The sequence below is a fragment of the Dicentrarchus labrax genome, unplaced genomic scaffold (assembly GCF_905237075.1).
Source record: "Dicentrarchus labrax unplaced genomic scaffold, dlabrax2021, whole genome shotgun sequence".
Taxonomy (NCBI): domain Eukaryota; kingdom Metazoa; phylum Chordata; class Actinopteri; family Moronidae; genus Dicentrarchus; species Dicentrarchus labrax.
In genome coordinates, this window is record NW_026136712.1 from 12,875,416 (window position 1) to 12,903,311 (window position 27,896).

Genomic DNA, 27,896 nt, shown 5'->3' on the forward strand with positions numbered 1-27,896 from the left:
TTTCCAGATGTGTAAATATGCATATATTTACAATTGCAGATGGAGAAAACAGAGAAATATGTACAAATGCTGCATGTGCCAGGGCAGATGCACAGAGAAGTTAGATTTAATAGTTCAGGGCTGTAAAGTAAACATAGTATAGAGGCAGGGCAGGTGCCCAGGTGCATATATTAAAAAGGTCCCATGGGTTTAGTAACTTCTCAGTTCTTAGTAGGCTCAGACTTGCATTGCAGCAGAAATCAGTGTAACAATGATGTCAGCATAAACCGTGTAAGTCTTTGCATTGCTAGCACACCTTGAGGGAAAATGTCTTGTTCTGAGTTCGCCTGAGTTCATGGAGTTGACATATTTTTTTAGGGAGGGTGAAGACACTGGAGTGGTGCACCAGTTTATCATAGATGTGGTATAGAAGACGCTGACCAAAATGGCCTTCATCCTGCCCTATGCACCTGCCTCCACAGAGCAAGTCTTTTGTTTCCAGCTCACTGCACTCATTCTCCACCCTACTGCCTGGAAACCACTGTGTGTTGATATTGAGTAATTATACAGCATACACTAAATGTATTGAACCTCTTGAAGAACACTCTGCTCTCTTCTGTTGTGTGCAGTATTTTCCATTTTTTTTTACTTATCCTTTAAAAAAAAGCTCAGAACTTGTACAACTGCACCACCCACAGCACATGTCCTCTCCCTAGATGCTTGCAAGTTGAGGGAGTGGGTGGAGAGAAGCAGTGGTCTGGGGTCGCTGTGTCAAATCTGTGGAAAAATAGGTTTCACTTGTTAATCTTTCCTTGGTCTGTTCAGCTCATGCCCCCTCCTGGGTGCTCATAGCCAGTGATCTTTCACATCCCACCTTAAGCTTCCTTCACACTGTTCTATTATAGCTCCTGTTTCTGTGTTGTTGTGTTATTACTGCCTTTTATTTTTGTCTTTGCCTTCCTCCCAGCTTCCTCCTTGTGTCCAGCTCTGAGAGCATTTTGTGGCTGGAAACAGGGCTTCACTACATGCTGAGCCCTCATACATTCCTGTCACCACATTCTCACAGTCATGGTGTTAATATAATAGCCTGCTATTGTGCTATGGACAATAGGCCTGCATCTGACTGAAATATGTTAAATGGGGCTCCGATGTGCTTACATTAATAAGATTTTTGTGCAGAGAGTTATGAATTTGTCAGTGCAATGGTGAAATCATGTGCTGCGTTCTGGAATATTGATATTTAATTTTTATTTGACTTAAACACAGCTACTTAACAGCTACAACATTTACATCAAATGTTGTACAGCGTCTTAGCTGTCAACCGCTCAAAGCCTAAATTTCCAATGACACCCTCAAAAAGCTTTCAGATTGTGCCAACTGCAGTTCCGTGGGTGGGGCTAGGCTTGAGGGGTGTTTATTTCAGTGTGTGACACTAGACACTATTGCATTATTAAAGAGCCTCAGCGCAGGCTACATTTGGCAAAGTACTAACACAGAAATGACAGAACAAGGCTGAACCTGAATGAGGAATTTTAGGCACCAACAAATACAATTGTGTCTAAAACAAACATTATCCAACAGGCATACCACCCTGTTGTTTGTCATACCTTTACACATGCATATTTTAAGTGAGAGTCATGCAAATTGCAGAAGATGTGAAGGATTTATTTATGGGCTTGCAATTTCAGGGTCAGTAACACCTGGATATTTCCACAGCTGCACAATAGCACAGGTATATGATATCAAAATAACGTTATGTATAACTTCCTCAAACAATGGAAGAGGGCTGCACACTGAGCAAATTAAATAACAATAAGATAATCGTATTAAGAGTGAAAATAATAAATGAATACAATATGTAAACCCTTTTTTCAGACACCAAACGAAGAGGGTGCATTCAGGAAAGTGCTAATGCATTATGGCGATTGCACTCTTTTGATGAGACCTTCACAAGTGTGCATTAGGCTGCAATTACCTCGGGATTCAGTGGAGGCATCAGCTGTATCAGTGCCATCTATGTCCTCCACCTGCTCTGCTATGAATGTCTGGGTCAGTTCTCTCTCCCGCAGTGTCTGCCTCTGCAGGCCGTGGTAGCTTGTAATTCAATTTAAGCTACTTTTTTCTTTTATGTCTATCCCCTGCCATTTCTTTTTTCTCAACCAGGAGTTTGTCTTTGTGATTTTTTTATTGCTAGGAATAGCTGCCCAAATTAGATTTTTTCTCTTTTGGCTTGTGCCGTATCCTCGTTAATCAATAATTTAATCACATAGCTTTGCTTTTCTTTTCTATTCTGAGTGTTCCATTTTGCATAAACCTCTCCATCATGCTGCAATTGGAAAACTCTGCCCCAAAAATGCAATAAAAAAGAAAAGCCACTAGAAGGCAGTTCCATTTGCAAAAAACAAAATTTAAAGATCAGCAAGTGAATGCACCAGCAACATACAGTTTTGGCATTATTTGCCTACTGTACAGTATTGTTGCTGTGCTTGCATGGTGAGTTCAGGGTCTCTGACACGCCACAGATTAGAATTTCCAATCTGTAGTTTGTCACAGGAATCTGTCACTGTGAACATGACAAGCAGATTTTTCCTCTATAGCACATGCATTTATTTTAAACTATAACTCTGCACTGTCTCTCAGCCCACATCAGATATGAGTGTGAACAAAAAGCTTCAGCCACTATAGAGATTGTTAAGATACATCATACATCATCCTGTCGAGCACTCTGTTCTGTAGAGAAATACTATACATATTAAAATGGAATTTAGCATAATGATGATAAAAGTATGACTGGAAATAAATCAATAATAGGTTTTTGGGACTTACCTTTTGGAGTTGAAGGCTGTATTGAAGCCTGGGAGTAGATTTGGACATGAGGCCAGAGGCGTTGACACTGCAGTCCCTCAGGCTGCGGCTGTCAGAGAAATGAGCCTGGAGTTTTTCCCTGTGTCTTCTGTGGAGGAAAGCAGGTGCAGTGAGAAAGAGAGGAAATGTAATATCACGACTAATAAAGAGGATAATCCAGAATGAGAGATGGTTTGCTCACAATACAGACTGTAATTAAAAAAAAAATATGTCCATGAGAGAGAAAGATGACCATGGTGGTATACTTCACTATAAAGTGCCTGGCTCTTTTTGCTGTTTGCTGTGGTCAGGGTATTTCCTGCATTCTCACTAATGATAACACACTCTGATAACAGTTTTTAGTCCAGTCATTGATTTCTATGACCCACTTGGCAGCTCTTTATACATTCATGTACAGCAAGGTAGGTGATCATATTTATTGACCCGTTACCCTTTATTTCTGACACACACTTTACGGTTTGTGTCTAAAAAGCAGGCACATACATCACACATAAGCTCTGTCACCTCTCTCTGGAAGGCTTTCCCTTTACAACTACCTATTGCAGACAGGTGTGTATATTGGAAATGTGACAATGAGCAAATATACTATTTTTATTACCTCACAAAGAAAAGACAGTTATGGATTTTTGATTTGTTCATGAGATCTGAAAACATTAGTCAAACGTTGTAAATGTATGAGCGCCTTGAAAGGTCAAAGTGACAAAATGAGCACCAGTCAATTTGCAACTCAAATGTGGGATTTTTTTCTAAAGCTGTAACTGAAGGTTTGATGGAGGTGAAATAACACTCAAACCGGCTACAAAAATAGCATTAGGAGAGAAGATGTCTTGCACAAGTGAAAATTGAATCAAGGTAATGTGCCGTGAAACGTCCATTACATGCCTTTGTGATAATATTCTAGGAAAAGAAAGAAAGATTTCCAAAAAAACCTCTAGAGTTTGGACCCTTACTTTACAGATGGAGACTATGAGGGAAAATGTTCTGGTTGGTAAAATGTTTTAATGTATAGATAATGTGCTGTGTGTATAATCGTAGACTGTGAAGTGAACATGTCACACTGACTGTTGGGTAGGGATTGGTTTATCCATGCGCAAGCAGACCGTTCAGTTTTCCTGCTTCATAAATTGCTTTAATGTTTTTCACCTATGGAATATCATTGCTTCCAATCTGTTACAATCTTTACCATAAAAAAGCTCTTAAGAACAATGTATGTTAATGTGAGAAAGAAAAGTAAAATGGCATCTTTTAGCTATGCTAAATATAAAATATGAGAGTGTTCCTTCAGTTTGGATTAAACTTTGATTGGATTAAAAATTAATTGATGCTTAAGACTTTTGGATTAAATGTTTAATTCACCATTAAATGTTCATTTTTAAATACTAGGTTGCTAAATTCTCTCTGCAGCTGAGGTCTGTTAAATGTTTCCTGAGTAAAGGACAAAGTTAAAATTTAAGAAGCATATGACTAAAGTGGTTAAAAAGAAAAACAAAATGGACTACAACTTACTTATCAAACCTGGTGCTCAGAAAAAAAACTAATTACTAAAAGAACAGCATGTAACAGTGAAAGCAGTAAAATATATTAATTGGCTTCAGGCATGCTCAATTATTATATAGCTCACTACATCATACTGTATTTATTACTGGATAAAGTTAATTTCATAGTCCAATCCATGATAATCAGCAACTGCTGGTACATATTTAGCTTCCATATCCTGCCTAATTACAAACATTTCGACCACATAATTAACTAGGCTTTGATTTTTCTTTCTCTGGGTCTTTAAAAATGTACCTCTCTTATCTAGAACTCCTCTTTAGTATTCAAACACTATCAACTTTGCCTGTGGTAAATCTTCTCTGTGAAGTACTGATACAAATGTAATTTCAGGTATCAGCAGGAGAAGCGATCTATCTAAGTTACACTGTCAAACAACATTTGGGCAAAAGAGGTTCAATGTAACAAGGACTCTGGGTTCGGATAATTTGCGGTACATTAATTCTACCGTTGAGCTAGGACTCTTTGGTCACACTGATTGACACTGCACTATTTAGAGCACTAAAGTAGTAAAAATAAAACCTATTTTTGTTTATCAAGACCAATTTAATCAACACAACCTACATTATACCCAGCATCCTGCATTACTTTTCTTTGTCTACATTCCTTTTCTTTCTTATCCCGTGCAGTGAGTAATTGACTTTGGCAGGCTGCATTCGTGCAGCCTAGTACCGTCTTATTCAGTAACGCACATGTACATGCATGCTTAGGGTCTAATGTTTTTGAACTTACTCTTGCCTTATCTGTATATTTTGTTTCGTGTGAAGCATTTGGTGACACACCTGCATGCTAAAACCACTCTACAAATAAATCTTACATGAGTATCTCTCCCAAATGCATCCTACACAATTCAGATTTGATGCCCTGCTAAAACATCCTCTAGCTGACTCACACTTAGAATTTCATTGGGCTCCATGCCATGATAGTAAAGTGCTCTTTCTGCACAGCCGGGGGCATACTCTACTAATGTGGTGCTGGCTGGCATCACTCACTTGTTGCGGCGGTAGAGAGCCATACATGCCACTCCAAGAAGACAGATCCCTGAGGCAATGCTGAAGATGGACAGCACCTGCCTCTGGTAGGTGTCACCACTCTCTGCGGAGAAGAGAATACAGTTCAGGCCATTGAAATTCTACTGTGACACAACAGATATGGGCTTGTGGCTGTGATTGAGCATGGAGAGGAAAAAACTTATCATGAATTAACATACAGAACTCGCACAAACGGTGGATGGACTTACACACATAGCCACACGCAGACATCCACCCACAATCTGCATTAGCATAAAGCGACCAATGCTGCTGTCAGTAAATGTCAGTGTTTGAGCATGGGATAGGGACATGGCAGACTCAGGCAGGGCTCAGTGACATGTGCTAACTGAAGTGTGATAATCATTTCGTTCAGACAAACCCAGCAGGCAACACCAATGGACTCTCTGCACAGCATGGGCCACACCAAGTGTGTACGTACACATACTGCATGTGTGTCAGCATTCAGAGACTGATGGCGACAGGGAATTAGCAGCAAATGAATGCTCCCGGAGCTTCTTGTCAGACTCCTGCACATCAGCAGTGGAGGCTTAAGGTCAAAAGCAGCTGGGACAAGTAGCAGTTGATCCCAGCAGATATCGGTCTGACTGTCAGCTGGATTGTGGAGCTGCACTACTTACCGCAGTGCATGGCATGCGGGGTGACGACGATGCATGCACAGGGTTATCAAAATCACGACGAATTGTCTTGTGGACAAAATGAGCACAATTTAAAACCTGCAACTTGGTGTGTAACTAATCCACTGGCATCCGTTGCAGAGACACTCCTTTGACCAACTCGCATTCATGACCTTGAACGCAACCTTGTGTGACATTACTCAATCACTCAAAAAATTATAAATTCCCCCGTGTCTGTTCTTGCCACCTTGACAACTGCAGTGCAAAAAACATCAGAGAAACCTGTTCATGACCTTTGAGGGCTTGTCTGTGGCTTTTGATGCTGTCAACGGAGAAGTGTCCTGGGAGGTCTTCTTCATCCGTGCTTGTCTGCCCAGGTTTATCAACTTCCTCTAACTCTTGTTTTAAGGGCACGGGGACTGTTTGAGAGCTTCCTGTGTTCAAGGCTTACACCGGAGTGCAACCAAGCAGTCCATTTGTACCATGTTTTATTTTTATTTTTTTTCATTGTTCCTCCTCTGCATTACATCAGTGCTGCATCAACACATTTAGGGGATAGTATGGTGTAGTTCAAACTGGGGGAAACCTTTTAATATTAGAATGCTTCTGGCATGGGTGTGGATATATATACAGACACACACACACACACACACACACACACACACACACACACACACTCACAAACACATCAGAGGTCCAAACTGCCCTCTCAGCTCCTGTGAAAAGGAGGCAGGATGGATTTGAATTAAAATAGAGTCAATCCAAAGAAAGGCTGCGGGGGTGGCCAGCTGTGACACACTATTGCAATATTTAATACTGTGTGGATGATTTTGGTTAGATTTTTTTGCTTTACTTTACTAGTTTAGGCTGATATTATGCATTACTGTCAGCAACATCACCAATACTGATATTTGAGGATAATAAAAAAATGGATAATATCTCAATATATGCACATAGATTTGTGTTTTATTCACACATATATAACAAACATTGTGTCTTGGATAAAGAAAATTTAAAAATAACATATAAGTAAATTTCATTCTGTAAACCTTACAGGAATCATAATCAATATCGTAATCTAAAAATACTAACTTTCTTAGGAGAAATTAGGAGAAATTAAGGTAAAAAAGTACAAATACGAATGCATCTTAACATTTTCTGCCGCATTATTGTATAGTGAAATGTATCTGCCAACATATATGGTGATATAATAGCTATAATAATATCAGCACTGACTGAAACTTATATGTCAGGCTCTATTCTGCATAGTAGCACCTATCACATATTTGATACTAGTATTATAATACTTCTGAGAGGTTGAGGTGTCAGCAAGTTCTTGACTCACAGATTCTTGACTAACCTAGTAATTTGTCACCAACATAGTAGCCAATATCTCTCTAAAGCAGAAGTAATGTGTCACGTCTATATATCTATGGCCTTGTAAACCCTCCGGCCTTTACCATCAGTGAAATGACCTCTCTGTCAGATGTATCTTTGAAATATATAGGAGATATCTTCCTTTGCCTGCTATTCATCAGTGCTCATGTGGAGCACCACCTGAGACAAGCCTCTGCCTCTTTTGGATAGATGAAATAGGCTTTTCCAAAATCTGAACATAAAAACAGCTGTCTACAAAGCTCTGCTGAATGGCTGCAAGGAAAAACCAACATGGAGTCTGTACATAAAACCATTATAGGCCTTTCATGCCTGATGCCTACAAGGCATTCTTGAAATTAGATGCAAGAGCATTGCGGAAACGGGACAAACTGAACAGCCTCAGCTACACTGGCTTAGCCATGTCATATTGACACAAGGACAACACAATCCCATATGGCCAGCTATGCCATAGCAACCATTCTACAGATGACAGAAAGAAATGCTATAATGAACACCATGGTAAAGTATCCATGACAAAATGGAGTATTCAGCCTGAAATATATCAGGCAAACTAGAGACACAGAGCTTCAGCTTCTGGAAGAATGCAAAAAATATCAAAAGACAAAATCATATTTAGAGCACTCAATCCCACTTCAAACAGAGCTTTGTTGCATCCTGACTGACTGTCTCAGACTCAGACTGTCACATATTGGACTTATATAACAACTATCAAAAGATTCATTGCTAAGCCAGAAGAGGAAGTCATAATGGAACACAATGAATAAGCAAGAGAGGATGCACAGTGCTTACCTCAGAGCCCCAAAAAAAACTATCTGTCCTTCTGTCTGTCATCTGTCCGGCTATCAATCGATCAATCCTGTTCTCATTTTCTCTAAAGCATCCGCCCACCTGCAGTAGCATTTCGAACTAATTTAGTCCCCAGATTAAAATCACTGAACTGAGGAATGTTTGTGTGCAGGGCGGGCTTCTCTTTCAGAACATCTTCTCCTTCCTTCCCTTCTATTTCCTGGAGCAAATGTGTGACGTGATGGCAGTGTGTGAAGCCATGTTAATGGAAAACTTCACAGCATGCAATGTTGGTTTTTATGTATGCACAAAAGGGAGCCAGAGAGCGAGGAGAAGACGGCAGAGAGAAAATGAAAAACATCATGAGTGTGGTTGAATCCGTGTGTGTGGGGGGGGGTAAGACTGTATATTCCCTCTGGACAAAGAACAGTGTGTCATTATTAAAGAAAGCAGCCTAGATAATTTGGTTTTTAAAGATTTGTTAACCACCTGGAAGTAGAAAGGGTACCTAAAGTAATATCTATGGAATTCCAAAGAGGTTTATATTGTATTTTCATTGCCTCTTATTGCACTGGTAGACTTAGGCTTTTAAATAAATTATTTGGCAAATCCAAATGAAGTACATGTAATTCAAAACAGAGACAAACATTTTGTTTACACCTTACATAATGTGACATTTTCAAAAAATGATGCTAAACTGACTGTACATACATTTGGCTGGCAAGTAGACACACATTCATGCATGAACTGTCTGTCTTTATTGCTCTATTCTCATTACATCACTCGTACTGTTCTTCATGCAGACAGAATACACCTAATTCACCACCACGGTGTTTCCATGGCGACTGGCCCGCATTAATTTTCCAAGGTGAGTGGCCTTGTTGTGCTGGATTGTGTGTTTTGTATGTGGCGTTTCACAGACGTAAGAGACATGGAAGATCACTACTCATGCAGTCAATGAAAAGTTGTCTTACCCATGAACTCGATCCCAAGTTCATCCGCTGTTCCATTCAAGACCGGGTAGCATGAGAAAAAGGAAGGGAAGGGGCACACAGAAAGAGAGAGAGAGAGAGAGAGAGAGAAAGATACAACAGTTACAACATGATGTGACTCCATTTTACTCAGAATTCACCTTAGGGAGACACAGATTCTGCAGCTAGACCATAAAGATGGGTTTGATGGCTTTCTCTGACATGGCTCTCCCTTGTGCAGCAGGTAATGAGCCAGCCAGCCCTAGATGCTTGGTATACTTTTCTGAACACTTTGAATTTGCACAGCCCACAGTGGCTTTGAATTAAAAAAGAAAACAACAAAGATATGGGGCTGAGAGGATTAGAGGAAGGATCATGAAAATAAAAGTTGGAAATGACATATCATATAGCTTTATGTCACTGACGTTGCTCTGCACAGGCCTTTTATATTGATTTGAGCCTGAGGCATTGCAGTAATTGTACTCCTCTGTCTCCAAGCATAGCTTTTCAATATTCACAAGCTGGTCTCTTTAATATGCGCGCACCCATAGACATCCAGTATGTTACATTCTTGTCTGTATGTCTTTGTCTCTTGCACACAAACTTTGACATACACCCTCTCTCGCTCACACACACAGTCTTTCTTCATGCAGTTAAGTCTTTCCCCCCAATCCCAGTGCTGGAGAAGCAGATAAAAAGGAGCACTCGTGTTCTTTCCATCCTGACAGTGCCCCTTTTTCATGTCACTGTAATGTAATCTCATTTAAATTAAAATGAAACCCTCACTAGTAATTGCTTTTCTGACAGAGGTGGTCTGAGTTTTAAATAGAATGTGGCTTGCCAAGCTTCTGACAGATTATGTTGTGGGCACTCTAAAAAAAAAAGTGGCTAACACACATATATATATATGTATAAAAAAAAACATCTGTTCCCAGATGCATTTAGATTGTACCATGGGAAAATATGTCAGTCAGTGGGTTTAGAAGCTTGAGGAAAAATAAAAACACCCCAGAGAACTGGAGTGAGATTCAGATAGGCGAAAGACAAATGAACATTCGGATGAATGGATTTTCTAATAATTGCACAGGGTTATCTCTCTCTATTAAGGGGGGTGATTTGGGGAAATAGGTCTTTTTAATGTGAATGATCAAATTTGAAATACAGTTAGCAAACTTATGACATTTTGCGAAAGTTTCTTTTTGAGAAAGAGCATTTCGACCTGCAAATGTTAAAATAACTTTATACAAGCCTTTGCTCTACGACTGACTGGCAGATTCTTAATGAGGCACAGCATTTTCATGATGACAGTGATAACAAGGGAGAGATGAGAAAACACCCCGAAAAGCTGTTCTGAAATCCCTAAATTAATCAACTATCTAATTCATGTTTGTATTCAAAGAGGAATCAGGTGCCACCATGTTTTTATTGAACACAATGTAAGTTCATCATTTATACAGTTTTATCTCCTGCAGCACTGAAGATTATTTGTCAGCATTTATTATAAGCTCCCACTGATTCATAGTCAGTCGCACAGCAATTCAGAAACTAATGATTATAAGAGTTCAGAGCCAATCAGTTTTGGCCGGTGTGCAATATGGTTTTTGCCAGGAAGAGTTTGAGATATACCTGCATGATTAAGGTGTGGTCGACACTTGTGTCACTAGGCACTTCCTGTCACTGCGGCACAACTTACAGTGAATGCAGCACCTTACTGACGTTGCCTGATCTATATTATTCATTCAAGCTTTTCCCTGTGATTGCCCATGGCAACAGCCAACACTTTTCAACTCTAAATCACCCTGACTGTCACAGCCTGTGCAGATGATGTCATTACAACACTGATACACATCCCATCCTCTGGAATTGCTGTGTCTGGAGACATTCACCATCATCATATGTGCAGGCGGCCCAATCCTTCGCACTGGCAACTCAGAGCACCCCGGGGATTCACTTATGGTGTCTTGTGGGAGCCTTGAGCAAGCTTGGAGTATACCTGTGCATCATGTCAGATGCTTTTTGTCCGATTAAGAGGCAGCAATCTGGCGAGTGGGAGAGACAATGGCAGGAGTGAATCAAATCCTTAATCCCCTTCTTCACTTGGGTGAGCAGGGAACTGGGGAGCGGTGTGTGTGTGTTATTGTACCAAATATCCTGTGTAGCTACTTACTCCAGGCCTAATATCTACCAGAGATAAATAGTTCAAGTTAGAATTAAATTCTTCCTCTTTGTAAATCAGCTGGGTAAAACCTCAACTCACTCCCTCTTCCCCCTGATCAATCTTCTCCCAAACAGCACCTCTGTAGTCTCTAAGGTGCAACTGGCTCAACCGAACACCATTAGTTGCATACCCTAAACTCTTTCACAGTTAAGGGAGAAAGTCATTCAGGTTCTTTAGCAGGTATAAACTAAATTGCAGCCTTCCTACACGCCCATGCATCCAATTAAAGAGCCCACCACTTCCCCACTGTGCACCAATATGTAAGATCCCAGCACCTTCCCTACCTGATTTGCAAAGCTCAGTTCACAGCAGTGTAGCTGGAGTACCTGGCAGGGCGCCTCTTTTTCCTTTTGTCCCTGGGCTTTTTAGATGTGTGTGACAGTCTCAGCTTCTCTTTCTACCTCTGTAAAGACGTGTGTATGACAAAGTGGGACTGCTCTTTTGAGTGGCTGCTTCGCGGCCAGTCAATACCACGACAAAGGATGAGGGACGATGGATGATTTGTGACTGTAACGTGCACAGAGATTGATTTCAGTAAAAAAGAAAAAAAACAAAAACAAAAACAAGATGAGTAGAGAAAAGTGTGCATTGCAGATGAAACTTTTCTCCCCCCAGGGTGTGATTTGTGTCTATGTCAATGAACAAAGATGTAGAATTACACTCTGCATGTAAAAAACGAACACAAGTCGCTTATATGCACACATACACAAGATGAATTGATTTTCACTGGAGCTTGTCCCACTTGTAGTTGTTGTTAGTGTGTCCATGTATGTGTGTATGTTATTACATGATTTGGCTTCTGAAAGCAGGATAATCCTCAAAACCCTTGGTAATCTCAGTAAATTTTAGATTACTCTGTATCAACAGAGATCAAAATAGGCTTCATTCCACTCTCAAATCTTCTAGGGTACACTTGTCTCTTATGGTGGTTAAACAATTGTGGCCAAAACACAGTTTTCAGTGGTGAACAGGTGCATGCTTTGAGGGGCGAAACAAGACAACTGGTATACAGTTTTGTACTACAGCTGTCAATGATTTTCTTTTTTCATAAAATAGGTTGGGGATGAAACATATTTTGTAATCTTTTAATGAGCATTTATAGTATTATATGTATTTTACGGATATTATTAGTATTTTTTTTATTCCATTTACTAATCCATCTATCTACAATGACACAACAAAACTGAGAAAGTTAAAAAATGAGAGAAGAACAACTTTGATTTTAATTTTAACACAATAGAAGTGAAAAGCAGACATGTATGCAGGATTGGTGTTTGGACTTTTTTAACCATAATAAAAGTACGAAGGTTCATCCTTGCTTTCCATGAGATTTTATATTCATGACAGGTCTGGCAAGGCTGAACTTTAGATAATATCATATTGTTCATGTGCCGGCTGTATATTTATATGTATATGTGGTGTATACAACGGGGGTGGACAGAGATGATTCTGGGCCGCAAAAGTTCACTATGGAGCCTAATTTAATGAAACATCTGTGAAGTGCATGCTATATGTATGACATACCAACACTCATCCACCTCCCTGTAGCACCCAAGCAAGTTTTCCACCTACAGCATGTTTTCTCTCTCTCAAAATAGAACTGAAATACTGTGTACATTCAGTAATAACTGTGATGTGGAAATGTTATTCCATATATTTATCTGTATACATTTTTATTCCCCACCAACTATTTTGGACTCTAAACACATTCACATTTTTTTACTCTTTCTTTTTGTTATATAAGTTTGATATATGTTTTTTTTTGCTTTAATGTTAGAAAATATTCAAATACATCAATCTGTGAAGTAAAATGACTCTAGTTCATTGTTTACACCCTGTAGACATACTATGCTGCCTGTGATGGGTGGGCTGCTAATAGATATAGCTTTGTTTTGAGGGGTCACAGAGATGAAAAGGTTGGGAATCACTGCCTTAAACAACAACACATCAGCAGTAACAAGAGCAGCAACAGTGCAAATATAGTTTTGTATCTAAGGAGATAATGCTGTTGTATGGGAGATTCCTACTCAGAAGTATTGTGTTTTCCACAAGCTGATAAAACTATTATAGGCTTTCCTTTAGTGACAGTAAAAAACGTATGCCCCCAGTCATCTGAAAGGTATATTGTATGTTTAATCCACTGAAAAAATCCATACATTTTAATGTTCTGCCTCAATTCTGCTACATTTAGAAATGAGTTATTCATAGTGATCTTAGAAGAAGAAGAAGAATTTTGTTGAAGGGCTTTCAGTAAGCTCATATACTGCAGGAAATAAAAATTTAAAATTTGTAAATAAAGCCAAAATAGAACATATTTTACTGCAGATTTGTAGAGGCATAAAAACATAAAATAACACATAAAAAATGCATATAACACATTAAACTATCTTTTATATTTTGCCCTTATGAGGCTTATTGTCTCATACATTTTAAATAAATGAAATGTACTGTAAATGTGTTGCAAACTACTGTTTTTGTTTCTGCGGGTGTCAATTTTGTGCAAAACACAATAAGATTCAGCTTATCTCAGAGAACAACAGAAAAATCTCCGATCTGGACACACGGGAAAATTGATGTCTGCCTATAGAAGATAAAATAAATCCTATTGTGAAAACTGGGTGCCACGAGGGAGCATGAAACATGCTTCGTGACACTGGCTTGTGACCCCATTAATGGACTCTCGGCGGGCCTGGTGGCATCAAACAGGAGGCAATAGGAGTTAAGTTCTCTCTGTGACTCTTGGTGCAGAGGAGCCAAGTCACTCCATAAAACAGTGTGAATTTGTAAAGCTGCAGTCTCTTGGGAAAGGCTCGGGGCCTCCAATTTCTCTTCCTTGTACCTCTGACTTTTACTTTATTTTTTAACTACACTACACAGCTGTCATGGGGATTCAAAGACTCCAGGGGAATTGTTTTTCATGAACAATAGGAAACTGAAGACTCTCCTTCCTTTTAGCTAAACTAAAGCAAAGCACGATTAAAGACCGTAATAAAAGATACAGGAAGTTTTATGCACAAGGTTTAATTCTGATATCTGCATGGTAGCACTGTGACTATGTAAGCCAATGAAGAAACACATCTCATGATACACATTTTGTGTTTTATTGCTCTAATAATTGCCGCAGTCCTATTCAAATGAAACTCTCCACATTATGACACTATTAATCAATGTATGACCAATTAATTTATGTTGGTAAAGAAAATGACACAACATGGAAATATTAAGCCTAAAGTAGTGTTCAATCTGTGTGCTCATGAATTAAAAACAGTACTGTGGTATCTGAAGGCTTATAAATTTAAATTACCATTTGTTATAAATTCAAAGGATATTTTGTCAACATATGTAGTTTTAGTACTTCATGCGGTTAAATTTACTATGTGTTTAATTCTTTACTATGGCCTCAATGTTTATGGCTTATCCTTACTAATGGCCTCTGACCTTTCCCGCCTCCCCTAACCTTAAATGTTTTTATGATCTTTGGAAACCACCTCTATCCTGTGTTTGAGTGAAATTAAACAGAGCTTTCCCGGGCCTAACTGACTGTACCTTTTTTGTAATATCCTCTTTTATATACAATCAAGACGGTGTCATCGGACTTCTCTTCAATACATCTTCACATCATCGCTACTTAATATACAACAGTACCACATATATTGTAAAATTACCTCTTAGACTTTATACTTTAGCTGTCATTGTTTTTTGTTTTTTTTTAACTTTCTACATCACCAACACTTTTTTAATCTTAGGCAGCATGTACATACTTTATATTCTGCACTAAAAATGCGAGAGTCAGTTTTGGATTATACAAATTACTTTTTTATGCCTGTATAAGTCGACTGTAAATGATGAGAGGAAATGAGGCAAGAAAGGGATAGGAAGAGACATGCAACAGAGGTCTCAAATTGGACTCAAAGCAGGGATATTGAGATTGTTGGTGCTTTAACCCCTAGTCCCCCCGGCTTCCCCATGAACTAGTTTTTACACTCAGGGCCCAGAGGACTACATACACTTGTTCTGTAAAAATGAATGTAAGGATGATTGTTATGAATTTGGTTTCATGTCGCAAATCACTACACTAATAATGTAGGATAAAAAAATAGAAAAGAGGGCGTACTTGGGTCTGACAAGATAGCATCTGTCTTGGGTACAAACTGGTCACAGCGTAGTCCATGGTAGCCCTCCTTACACCTGGGAGAAAGAGAAAAAAAGATAGACAACATTAGAGATTAAAAGTAAGACAAACCAAGCAAGAAGTACCAAAGTACAGCATGAACTATCAGCTGAAGAGACGTTCAGATAAGGGAAGTTGAGAGCAGGAAACCTAGGAAGAAGAACGAAAAATGGTAAAAACTAAGTGCTCACTGAGGACTGAGGTGGTGGAGGGAGATACACAGAAGCCGTCGAGAGAGGTGGGGTGAGAAGAAAGAGAGGAAGTGGAAGATAGTTGGGCAGGCCTAAGTAGCGCCTGCAGCCACACTGATAGCACATGAGTGACAGGAATGCCAGGTCCCAGTGGAAGAAATGGGGAACTGGAATGGGTGAGTACTTGGCGTGATGCAGGCGACACAAGATCTACAGTAGAAGGGAAGCTGCCATGCTGTGAACACTCATATAAACAAAGTCCTGGCACAGTCCAGATATTTGCCATCATTGTCAAATAAATATCCCTGCACTCTTAAAGCCTGCAGATCCCTTGGCAACTGTCAGACATATATCCACTGAAATAATGACATCTGAAGTCTGGCTTTGTATGTTATGTTATGTTTTAGATACCCTTTAATAGAAAAAAAAACTCTGTATGGTCATTCTACATATAACACATGTATAATTCTTGGGCATTTTTACCAATCTTCTAATCCTGACTTAAAAAACATACTTAGAATAAAAACATACCTAGAATATTTTACAAAAATAGTTTTCCAAAAATCCAGGACATGTATAAAGTTTGCAGTTGTTCCTCAGCAGTCAGCTTGGCACAATCTTCAATAGTTTTTTTCTCAAAGAGGACCCATTTTCAATAGTGGCCATACTGTGAGCACATTCAGTGGGCTGATCCATCCCTCCGCTCTTTCACGGCTTAGGGGAAACAATTGGGGGATTTGCTTTGATGTGTCTGTTTCAACATAAACTTGTTCATGAGTGAGCGATATGTCAGAGTTGTCTATATTTTCTCTGTTCCATCAGTCGATGACATATACGGGGGGTTTACGCTTTCGCTTTATCGATCAATATCTGTCCACCACATTTCCACCAGTGTCACCAATCCCATGTCTAGTATAATGTATTGGATGAGTGACAGGCAGAAGTGGACCATTCAGTCTAACTCAGCTCGGTTTGAACTGCTACCCTGAAGAAAAAAACCCCCAACACAGCCAACAACAACTGAGCTATGTAAAACAAACTGAGCAGCAGTGGAGATCACAAGTTGTTGGTTAAGGCTGGCATAAGAGTGAAAACTGTGATGGATTGTCATCTTTCTTTGTTTTTATAGCTCAAGCTGCAGTTTGAGCTCCATTTGTTCAGCGTGTCTCAATATGAGCAGTTTCTTATCCCTCCCGTTTTCTCAATAATGCAGCACGGAACTGCACATTAGATGAAAATAAAATACAATACATGGTCCTCTGATTTCATGCTGGCTCAAAGCTGATGCTAATGCAGCTGCATCTGCATTTTCACTGGGTGTTCATTCTTTCAGCTTGTGTCTGTTTGGTTTTGTGTCTCCAAAGGCAAATGTTTCTGCCACGGTAGTTTGAGTGGCACAGGTAGGGTTGTGCCGTGCAGATAAGGTAGCACAGTACAATTTCGGTACTTGTTTTAGCATGAGATTGCACTTCCACCAACAGAGACCACCTCTTAGCACAAGATTCACAAATCATTCCACAGGGAAGCTTTTAACCTGCAATGAACACTTGGAGACAGTAAACCATCAGTGACACAACACTGGCATATTATCATCTTTAAAGCTGATGTGCCAAACTTGTTGGAAAATAGTTGACTATTTATACATCAAGCAGACACAGAGAAACATTAGCATTCATTTGGAGTCGTGTTTCTAGCGACCTAGAGTCCAATATTCACTGTTTTGACTCTACATGAGCCAAAAATATCTAGCTTTGTAACTGCTAATTGCTTCACTTAGTTCACCAGCAAGTCACAAACTCTGTTTGTCTTGGCGTTAATGAGAGTGGGGAGAGTGAACCAAAACAGTAAAGTTGTGGGCCAGAAAACCAAAACAATGAGCTGAAAGAGGCCATAAATCTCAGTACAATTGTAGTAAACTGCAGAATCTGGAGGTAATTCTCTGTAAGTTCTTCTCTTTCCCTTTCACATCCCATTACAAATAGCCATTTGATCCATTGTAATTATAAAAATACTGATTATGGCCACTTTATTTAAAAGTTAAACGTACAAAACATTTTAAATGATGGGTGTGCTAGAAAGGGAGTTTGGAAAGCTTCTGAGATCCCAGTCGAGTTCATAGTGATCAACACCTCTGTCAAGGGTGTGATCGTTGAAACGGCAATTTTGTGTTATATGGCAGTAAAAACTCTCTAACTGTACCTTTATATAGCGGGACTTATTACTGTTCAACTGATGTGTAAAAATACCCTTGAATTAAACCTTCTAAATCTTAAACCTCAGACTCTTTGTGTCATTTCATTTTCAAAGTAATAAGCAAAACACACAAAGTTCGGCTCGGGCAACCAAAGGAGGGGATAAAGAACTTGATTATTTCCTGTCATTGTCTCCCCCACAGCCAGACTTCAACCTCTTAATCACTCTCAAAAAATGGAAAATGCAATACCCTGGTATTCTCCAAACTCTCTCTCATCTCATCTCACGCACATACACAAGATTATGTAGTGTTATGTTGTCCTTTTAGAAGAGAGCTACCAATAGGCTATACTCTGGCTGAACACTGACACAATCAAATATTTTGTTCTGAAAACCACGATATGAATAATAAGGAAATATTTTTGGTTTGACTAATGCTGCTTCCTAGAAATAATTGGGGAAAACTCTCATTAGTAAAACAGAAGACCAAACAAAGTGAAGGTTCACAGTTTTTTTCACAAGATCTTATGATGTTATTGTATTGCAGATAGTTCAATATTGAGCCATTGTATTCAAGCAGTATAGTGCCCAGCTCTTGACCTCAGTGCTTTTTTGAGCCAGGACTGGTTTCATTTTATTTGCATAATACAGTATTTAGGAAAATAAAAAAAATATGTGCTGGATGGCATCAGTATGGTCATTGTTCATAATGCAATCAGTGTGCATCTTCAGAAAAAAAAAAACAAGCAAGAGCGTGATAAACATGATTTAAGTGATTTGAAATAGAAAATTTATGAAATAATATGAAACAGAATATCCATTTAAAAAGTTATCATTAATCACTGTAGAGATGGACCATTAAAATAGGCTGAACATTTTACAGTGAAATGGAATATGCAAAAGAACATGCCATATGATGCGTAAAGCACCAGTCCAAATGACTAATGCAAAGACATCAGATTAATTACCAAATTAAAACTGCTTTTCTATTGGAGAAATTAAGTCAGGGATACAGTGGGAGGAATTTAAAATATGAGAGAATCCCTGGAGAAGCTGGAGTTTTTTTTGACACATATCTTACATCAAATGTCTATGTTAATCTTTTGATAAATAAGTTGTCAAATGCATAAGTTTTGACTCATGTTCATGTACTTTCTGTCCTGATATAAACTTTGGGCATTCATATGTGCTCAGTCAAAAGCTGATTCCTTGATTTGCTATAAAACACAAACACTGTCCCTTTTTTGTCAGCATGCCAATCGGATTCAAACAGCCAATCGTGCACTGCAAAACTCAGGGAGGAACAGGAGGCGACCACTCAGATTTCAAGGGTAAATCGTCCCTCCCCCCCCGTCGCTTCGCTCTGCCCTACATCACACCTTCCGTCCCTGGGTGGAGCTGAGAATCCTAGTTAGTATTCTGAATCACAAACCCAAAGGCAGAACGCCTGTCTGGCTATCTGTTTACGTCTGGGCTTGCTTTCTGTTTGTCTGCATCTCCATCTCTCCCCTCCCACTATCTTTGTAGTACTGTGAAACGAGCTCAACCACCCCTCAATGAGATGCAAACAATGCTTTGTAAATGTGTTTGTGTGAACATGGCGTCGAATGCTTGAATAGATGACAAACAATGTGAGATAATGACGCTTTGATGATGTGTTTGGGTGTGGATCTCCAATGAGGGCAATGGGAGCTTGCATTTATGTACTGTATGTGTGTGTTGGTTGTGTTTCAAAAATGGGGAAATGTCTTAAAGAGAACCCAGATGTGTTTGCGGATTGGGGCACATATGACAGCTTTCTCAAGTGTGTGTGATTATATCCTGCAGCCACAGCAGCTATAGACTTGGAGCATGTTTTCCCCCACTGCTCCAGAGCTGTCTGTGACTACCCAGCTGCTTTTAACACATGTTCCAGTCGCAGAGAAAACACACCTCTGAGTCTGGAGGATGACGGAGGGGTGGGGAGTGCTGCCTTATGACTAATCACCATCCTGCCTGTTAATTAGCGTGAAGAAAAATGGAGGATAGTTTGAGTGTAAGGGGGAGGGAAAAGAGGTTCAAGGAGGAGAGAAGGGATGGGGATGTGATCATGTCAACCAAACTTTTCATTTACCTTGTGACGCCCATGAATATTAGCTTCCACATGTCCTATAAAATAACCGCATATGAGCTATTAATGACAAGGCAGAGGGGAGGTACTGTAGCTTACTGGAAGTAAGAACAGCTCCCAGAGTGTTGAGCACTTATGGATGAGATTAACTCAGGCTTGTAAATTACTTTTGGGTGGACAATATCTGGTGGTCAGTGATAGTTTTACCAAGATAAATGGTGATTTTGAAAGTCCCTTAATTTCTACCAGCATCTGTTGATTGTTAATTACTCTCTCTAATTGCAATGGCATGGGCAATTCTGTCTCACAGTGTACAGTCAAAGGTTTTAGTGTCTTTCCGTGCCTTGTTTCACAGCCACCGTAGATTCTCCTACACACTCGGATGGCTGAGCTGTATTCAAATGATTGCAACCTGCAACTTGCCACTAGATGCCACTGAATCCTACAAACTGGTCCTTTAAGCTAAAGTTCAAAGTTCATTATTGACCTTGGAAACAGCAGTTGCGATACTTTTAAAGCAATCAGTCACATGCATACAACCTCACAGAAAGGCACAACATATAGTTTTTACACTTCAGTTTTTGTGTAGATTAAATAACATATAACATTCTAATAAGGGGGGTACTGTTAAAGGTGCTGTTAGGCAGATTTGGTTAACTGTGTGCAGAGCCAGGCTAACATTTTCCCTCTGTTTCCAGTCAGTCTTTATGCTAAGCTAAGCTAACCAACAACTGGCTGGAGGCTAATATTTACTGTAGAGACATGAGGAGTGGTATCAATCTAATCATCAAACTCTCAGCAAGAAAGTAAATAAATGTATTACCCAAAATGTGTAAGTATTCCTTTAAGGTCCCCTGTTTTTTGTTGTAGACATAAAATGTATAATGGTGAAGCAATATACTCAGCTTATACTTTTTTCTATCATTATTATCCCAGTAGGATTAAGAAAGTAATATTTTATTAAAACACATAATTTAGTGCACATAGCCTGTATGTAACCTTTTTATATATAAACATTAAATAAAATCACTTTCTGATAGTGTTTAATTCTGAGCTATTCAACTGAAATAAATTCTTCTGATTGAAGGCAAATGCTTTCCTATAAGGAGACATGTAGCTGTATGGACAGTTTCATCCTTGATTAGAAAAGTTTCAATATTATGGTTATGCCACTTGAAAAGAAAGGGTGAAGTTCAGTCATAGCCTCTCTCTCAATATGAAAAGCTTTTCAACAGCATGATTTGATTCATCTGGGCTACATATGTATGACTAAAGCTTGCCCTGAACTGCAAGACATTTTCTATGACTATCTTTTACATATTAACTGTGTTTGCCAAAATAAAATGAGTAACTTTTTATGCTGGCATTAACACATGACTTAGAAATACAACTAAACCTAAGAAGAAGAAAGACTGAATTGCTCCTGAAACTTGGCACTCCATCTAATCCTATGTATGGTGATTGAGAAGTTAACAGAAAGTATCTACAAGTAATTTGAAACACAGACAATGTTGGACTGGATCCGTTTCCCTTAATTACCTGACTTCTTGGAAATGACTTTCTTCAGTCTCACTATCAAAGGCAATCATTATTTGGCAGCAGGGGTTCTCACCACACTCAATAGACACATTTATCGCACTGCACCAAGTCTTTTGACTCACTGCCACATTTCATTTTGCACACCAACTGGTGCAGTTGATGTTGCTAAGTATTACTGAATTGGGCGTTACCCCTAATTTACATAACTTGACCTACAAGTCATGCATAATAAAATCAAGATTTGAATATGCATGGATAGCAGATGCAATATGGTATTATGTTAATTGCTAAATACTGAAATAAATTATTTAAATTCCATTTATTTTGTGTGGTTGGTGAATACTGTGGTATTTTAATCTGCTCATTTTTGAGATATAGCACCTGCAATCCATGATACACACCTATTTTATCAAGTGGCTTAGGGCAGGCAGTTGATTTAAGCTGCATCCACCACAGCCTAATTTTCACCACTGGGAAGGTCGGGATAACTGACTAAAATCCATTTTTTATGAGAGGTAAAAAAAGTAGATCTCCAGTGATCTAATTTATTTTATAATAAGAAATACACACATAAATATATGACACACACACACACACACACACACACACACACACACACACACACACACACACAAAAGCACGCATTCACATGCACACAGCCATCCCTGCTTCACTCTCAATATCAAAGCCTAATCAGTGGCTGACACTTCTCTCATTGTTATTGATGGGGTATGAGGAAAGAATAGGCTATGAGTTGGCTGCAATCTACCCGGATTGTTCTATGGTAAAAAAAAAAAAAACACAAACAAACAAAAAAACACAATACAAGGCCAAAATGCCTCCACTAAAGACAGTCTTTTGCCTTTATCGCATGAGCCATACATATTTCTACCTGGCTTTTGAAGCAGTGCAGCGGAAAAGATAGGGTGGACGTGATTTATACCTCGAGCGAGGCTGATGGATGTCTATTACTATGTGTGAGCTGTTAACATACAAGAGGGATATGCAACTGCCAGGACGTGTCTGCTTTCAAAACTTGAATGCTATACTAAGAAGAGGCCAAGAGGTAAAGCTGGACAGGCGGCTGTCTCATTACAATAACTGAGAATATGTGGAAATAAACATAATGCGGGCATAGTAGTAAGTAATTGGCGTCATAAATTTAGGTCAACTTAATTACGATGATGACAAAACAGAGCATTAATAAAGTCATTTCATTTGCTGAGGACATGAAAAGTATGATGTATGATATAAAGCGCTATAATACTGTGATTAAAATCCAGTATGTCAGTCAAACTACTATAGCCTCAGTTATTGCGCATGCAAACACAGTTAATTAGAGCTTCATTAGGGTTCTGACTAATGAGCCTCTTTACAGTTGTAGTAAATACATGGTGAATAAAGTTAAGTAAGGTTACACTGTCCTCGTTCCTTTTATAAGGTTTCACTACTTTATGGATCTTATCCTGAATACATTTTTGCTCCCTGGTAAATAGTGTTTACAGTATATTGCATTTTCTTGAGCTGTACCCTGTTATAATTGCTGCTGCAATGTCCCCATTTGGCTGCAGGGATCATTACATTTTCATCAGCTAAGACAGTAAACAAGACTGCTGCAGCCACTTCATCCATCAAGATAAACCCACACTTACACAGTTTTACTATCAAATGTCATCTGAACTAACTAGCAAAATAAAATATTTCAATAGACACATGGCACAAAGAGCAACACAGCACACTGTGTTCTGGTCTGGTGTGCCCTATCTACAATGCTCCAAGAAGTCATTAAGCTCTTGGAGGATGAAGATGTCCCGGGCTTGTTTGCCTTGCACATCAGCAGGGCTGAATGTGAGAATGGGAGCTGGCACTGTATCACGCAGGAGTGCACACTACATCATGACGGAGCTCCCAAGCCGCGAGTCTGTAACAGGTGCTGTTTCAAAGGACTAGAGATAACAGAGGGGAAGAAAAGGGTGAGGGGAGACGGACACAGTGAGAGAGGGGGGGTGGGTTGCTGCTGAAGGGGATGGATTCCTCTTCATCTTCAGAGATTTCTTTTCGCTTTCTGTCTCTGGGTGTGTGTATGTGCGTGCATGTGTGCCCAAAAAATACTGTCAGACTGGGAATTTGTATTCTGTTTTGAAGAGAATAATACTTTAAGCTACGCTCTTGAGGAAAAAGGATGAATTTTACCAGCAGTCCATATAGGTTAAATATTCATAAGATTTGCACTTCCAACCCCGTATAATGCTAGACACCTGCATTGTGTACTATTAACCCCTGCAAGTAATCTTCTACTGGCACACTTTATTATTCATAATGGTTTATTAGAAAAAAATACTTGAATACATTCATATTGGACAAAAAGAAAACAAACAAAAATGATAGATTGTCTTTGCTGTTTGGAACAAAATGCCTTTTATAATGTCTGTTGTCTTCCTATCAGTAAATACAAGCACAAAGCAAGTCTAACACAGCACATAGGGGGGAGATAACGTTATCATCCATCAGCACTGCTTATGATGATCATCTGGTGTGTTTGCAGAAGACTTGCAAAACATCATCAATTAATGGCGTCTGTTTAGAGGTGCCACGGCGAAAGAACAGCAAATATTCCATAGAGGCCGCATAGATAAGCGGCTATCACCTTGTTTCACTCCAGCTGTGTTGTAATTTGCATTATGTTTCTATTATCAGTGTTGTATGAGTCATGCCACGTGGCCTTGGCTAATAACTCCAGCTGATTACTTCTTTATTAAAAGTTGTCAACATTTTGTCAACACTGACTGCATCTGTTTTGGCCGATGTTGGAAGTAAAAACTGAAGGCCTGAGCTGTTTACTGATTTAGGTTTGTCATCCATTTAGACTGCAGGGGTTGCAATTTTATATAACTCTTACATGCTCAATGGACACACTTAAGAGACAAGAAGACAAGCTTGAATACCTATTAATAGGAATTTCTCCAGGAAGTGGTTTCATCAGGGAGCGGTACCTCAAACTCAAATGAGATGGATTTATCCTACTCATCATTCGGTATGGTTTGCTGCTAACTAAGAATTAGCCAGAATTTGACTACAGGGGAATGGATAGAGGCTTACAAACTCATGTTAAAAAGCAAATTAACTTTTTCATTCCCTCGTTTTAGCTGCAGTCACTCTAATCAAAGCAATTACATACAGCGTTTAACCTGGTCTGTTAGCTCACTTGATATTAACCATACTTGTTTATATTGTACAATGGGATTTCTAAGCTTATAAGAGAAGTAAATGCTTGAATATTGTGACAGAGATCATCCCCACTATTTTAAAGACACAGAGGAGCCTAGGAGTCCCATCAAAACAATATCTTCCTGAATCACCAGAGACATTTCTGTGACTTTTATTATTCATTAGCCTTCTCCTTTTGCGCGCAACTGCCAGCCACAACACAGACTGTTTGCTGCCTCTACTGTGATGCAGTACATTACGAATTTAGCAGGGGTGTTTGAACTGTACCTTGAGAAAACATAATGTGATTATTAAACAGTAATAAAGAAAGATGGAAAGAGAGAGAGGGGGAAAAACCCACTAGAGTACCTTGCTTGTCAACAAGGTGTGTAAAAGCTTATCTTCTTTGATATCATCTACATACCCATTTAGGACTGGTGCCAGTGAAAAAGTAATTAAGTTCAAGTGTGCTGTTCCTGTCTGGAACCCTGACAATAGATAGATACAGTCCTGACATAACTCATTATTTGCAGGTAATTGAGTTTATTTTCTATTTGCTAACAGCATGTTTGACTCAACTTTACTTAAGGTGCCAAGACTTGTAGTAGGTGCGGCAGATTACATCACCACAGCACAAGAAAGAGTGACCTGAATAATTCACCTCCTTCTGGCAAGTAAGTAAAGATGCATGTAACATCACAGTCTTGTCTGGACACATTGTATAAAAGGGGGCTTTTGTCTTTGAGATGGTGATCCTATCGGAGTAATGCAGATCACTTGCATGTTATATAGAGGAAACATGACATGAGTGCATTTAAATTTTGAATGGATTTAAAATGTGTAATGTCTTACTGGGCAGGAAGAGAAATTGCACATACATTTTACATGCATTTGCTTTACACAATTTCAAATATATATAAGGGACAAATAACGTTTTGAAAAAAATCTGTATGACTACTATTTATATTAAAAGGAACAATATGTGATATATCTATTATATTGAAAAAAAGAATTATTATATGTCATCAGACATAAAGGAAAAAACTCAAATACAGTCTCCTCTGACAATAATGTTACATCCTGTATATTCTGGTTTTTAAATTTACATTCTGGTGCAGAATTTTTGTTTATGTTTGTGGCCTGTGAGATTGTGGCGACTGCCTGTTTGGACACACCGGGTTGCCAGGTATAAACCTAATAAACAGCCTCTGCATCTGTCTAAAGAGCTCCATTACCAGAGACGCGGTAAAACACGGGTAAATGTCAGAGATTTGAAAGATGGAGACGGCCTTGTACCAGAAAGACTGATGTCGAGTTGACTCATTTCCTCCTGAACGGGTAAGCACTGAGCTTACACTGTTACACTGTCATGCTTACACTCTTTATTCAGACAAAATCAGATGTTGTTTAGCTCATATTGTGTGTGTGTGTGTGTGTGTGTGTGTGTGTGTGTGTGTGTGTGTGTGTGTGTGTGTCATTTTTGCTGAATGTAACTGCTGTGGAACAATCAAGAAACAATCAGTTTTAATCATATTTCATGCAGACTGTGGAACAGTTTGACAGCTATCAAGCACACAGAGGAGAGTATGGGATGGACCACCATTCTTTATTACCTCAACAACAACCAGCTTGAAATATATGACAGAAACACTACTTTGACTGTAAATTGACTCAATTGGCAGAAGCAATTTATCAATAAGGTTATGTTGAACAAATACTGATGTCCAAATCGAGTAATCAAGTAACTCTTACTTGTGCCCATCCCTAGCTACTTTCTGTTTTTCTATCTTATCCTATAGAAACCATTTGTAATGTACAGTGTAAAGATCAGCTGTTTTAGTAAATTATTTTGTAGATGCATGCAACAACAAGCACATTTATTTATCGACAGGATGTGATAAACTCAGAAAAAATTATCAACTTTATGGCAGAAAGGGTTCATGTTTATGTATTTTTCCAGGAGCTGAGTCTGGGACTGCTCACCATGTGACAAATGAACACAGGTGGAGCTGCCAACATGACTTCATAGAACACAACAGGACAAAGCAGTAGCTCCTAAGAGGCTCACGAGCCTCTTCCGAATATTATCAGGAACAAGCAGTGGCTGAATTAAGTTCATTAGTATTTGAACTTCAGCTAATTTGTGTGTTTTTGAACAATGAGAATAAGAAGCTAAATAAGTGATAAATTACTAAATCTTGGCTAATGACTGCATTTTTGTTTTATAGATCTCCAGCTGACCTTGAGTCTGTCCAGATTCACATACTGAAGTGTTCTAGTCAGCATTCTGCATTCAGCCCACCAGCCTTTGAGACCAGAACACTGCTCGCAGCCCTCGAATACAACTACAATAAGCACTGACAAAATCTGATGGAAGCAAACAGTGAGTTGGATTGTTTTAGGCCATATTAACATGTTTGTTCCACAATACAATTTATCTTATATAACCTAGTGGAGAGACCTGGAGAGGAGAGGAGAGTTGATGGGGGAGATTACTGACAGGAGGAGATAAAAAGGGTCTTCTCTGCTCTCTAGTCATCTCCTCCACTCCCCCTGTAGATAATAAGGGTTCATTCTCAGGTAACATACAGACAAAGATTCATTTTAACAAATGAGTATACACTAATGAAAACATACCTATGACTATTATATTCCATTTCTATCAATAGATCGTCCTAAATGTTACACACTGGACCTTTAATGCACAGATAGAAACTAGAATTTATTTTCTACATCACTCTTTGCTAAAGAACTAGTCCACAACACAGTAACTACAGTTTCTGTCAAATTATTCTCAACAGAGCCACAATTCCACACAGATTGATGATCAGCAACTTCAACTAGAATAAGAGTTTCAAATCTACACCCACAGCCACTTAATCCTTATGTTCTTTAATAGTCATAAATACTTGTTTATATCTGTATTCTATATCATTTTCTATATTGTTTTTACAGTAAGGTAATTTCACTGCCTTTACTTATATTGCAATATATTATAGTGAGAATTTCTTGAATCTTGATACTAGTGATAACAGCTATACTGAAATA

The 27,896-nt window shown here is 38.9% G+C and overlaps 2 protein-coding genes across 2 annotated transcripts in view; one reads left to right on the plus strand and one right to left on the minus strand.

The window, feature by feature from the left end:
- nrg3b (neuregulin 3b) overlaps window positions 1–27,896 on the minus strand; it is a 184,637-nt gene that overhangs the window by 11,649 nt on the left and 145,092 nt on the right. The window contains exons 3-6 of the mRNA XM_051418151.1: window positions 15,552–15,625; window positions 9,223–9,249; window positions 5,391–5,493; window positions 2,806–2,932 (exon numbers count right to left, since the gene is read on the minus strand). Coding sequence (XP_051274111.1) covers window positions 2,806–2,932; window positions 5,391–5,493; window positions 9,223–9,249; window positions 15,552–15,625 — 331 coding nt within the window. The remainder of the gene's footprint in view (window positions 1–2,805; window positions 2,933–5,390; window positions 5,494–9,222; window positions 9,250–15,551; window positions 15,626–27,896) is intronic.
- Window positions 6,285–27,896, plus strand: part of gfra1b (gdnf family receptor alpha 1b) — a 265,359-nt gene continuing 243,747 nt past the window's right edge. Inside the window, exon 1 of the mRNA XM_051418154.1 lies at window positions 6,285–6,294. The gene's annotated coding sequence lies outside the window, so the exon portion shown is untranslated. The remainder of the gene's footprint in view (window positions 6,295–27,896) is intronic.